The 1157-nt window shown below is 44.1% G+C and overlaps 1 protein-coding gene across 1 annotated transcript in view; it reads right to left on the bottom strand.

The window, feature by feature from the left end:
- Positions 1-1157, bottom strand: part of LOC101855746 — a gene marked incomplete at its 3' end in the record, with an annotated part of 59554 nt that overhangs the window by 20778 nt on the left and 37619 nt on the right. The window contains 1 exon segment of the mRNA XM_013087379.2: positions 36-288. Coding sequence (XP_012942833.1) covers positions 36-288 — 253 coding nt within the window.

The raw sequence follows: 1157 nt of genomic DNA, 5'->3' as shown, positions 1-1157 counted from the left end.
GTTCTTGAGAGGAAAGCTTCCTGTCCGAGCGTTACCAAGTAGAGAGTCCTCTGTTCTGGAGCCAGGAAGGTGAGTGGGTCGTCCTCTCCCTCCTCCTCTTCCTCTTCCTCTTCCCCCGGGGGCGGCTCCTCTACCTTGGGGGCGTGTCGGCCGCTACCGGTTGCCGGGGTGAGTGACTGCTTGGTGTTGGCGCTGTTGTTGTTGTCGATCTGGTGTTTGTTGTTGTTGCTGCTGCTATTGTTGTTGTCGTCGTCGTCATTGTAGCTGGTTGAGTCGCTGTCGTCGTCACTGAGAAGAGTTGGATTTTTTAAGTAAGTGTTTTGCGGCACTTGCAACACAATAAAGTCGTACGTGCCAAAGAGTAGAGGTGTTACAAGAGATTTTTTTTTAAAGGAGGGGAGATAAGGAAGATAGAAGAGAAGGTTTGTGGGTGGTTGGTGGGTTCTCTGGTGTGGTTTGCTCCTTCTTCCCTACCAAACAAGTATCGTCCTCCTTCTCTTTGTATGCTACTCGATCTCTAGTAACACTTCTGATCCTCGGCAATTATAGTATGACCTATTTGAGTCGCAAGTGACGTAAAACTCTTACTTAAACTAAAACCATAAATAACAAGGATTTGGCGTTGTTCCCTGTCAAACCTCACTTAATAGTAACAGCGTTGTTTAGTTTTAGTAAGTGTTTTACGGCACTTGCAACACAATAAGGTCATATGTATGTGTGTGTGTCAGATTCTCCACCATCCTCACTAACCAAGATTAGAGGTGTTACAAGAGAGTAACAAACATAAAAAAGGAGGAAGGATAAGGACAATAGATGTTTAATAGGAAAGAAGAAGCAAACCACACCAGACCACACTAGAGCACCCGCCAACCACCCACCAACAGTGTTGTGGAAACGAACATTAAACACGTACCATACCTTGCTACAAAACCATATTTTACAGTATTGTTGATTGTTGAAGTTACGTTCAAACACATAGACATGAGTATGTTCCTATTGATTAAACCGCTGATTACTTTACTGTTAGTCACTGCTTCCCGGTGCTGTTGAAACGGACGTTAGGTACGTACCATACCTTGCTACAAGACCACCTTCAAATAAGCTACACGTATTGTTGAAACTACGTTCATGCCCATACTATTGATTACTTTACTGTT

The sequence above is a fragment of the Aplysia californica genome, unplaced genomic scaffold, assembly GCF_000002075.1.
Source record: "Aplysia californica isolate F4 #8 unplaced genomic scaffold, AplCal3.0 scaffold00581, whole genome shotgun sequence".
NCBI classification, from domain to species: domain Eukaryota; kingdom Metazoa; phylum Mollusca; class Gastropoda; order Aplysiida; family Aplysiidae; genus Aplysia; species Aplysia californica.
The sequence above is the reverse complement of the archived record's forward strand: the minus strand, read 5'-3'. Positions and strand labels throughout refer to the sequence as shown.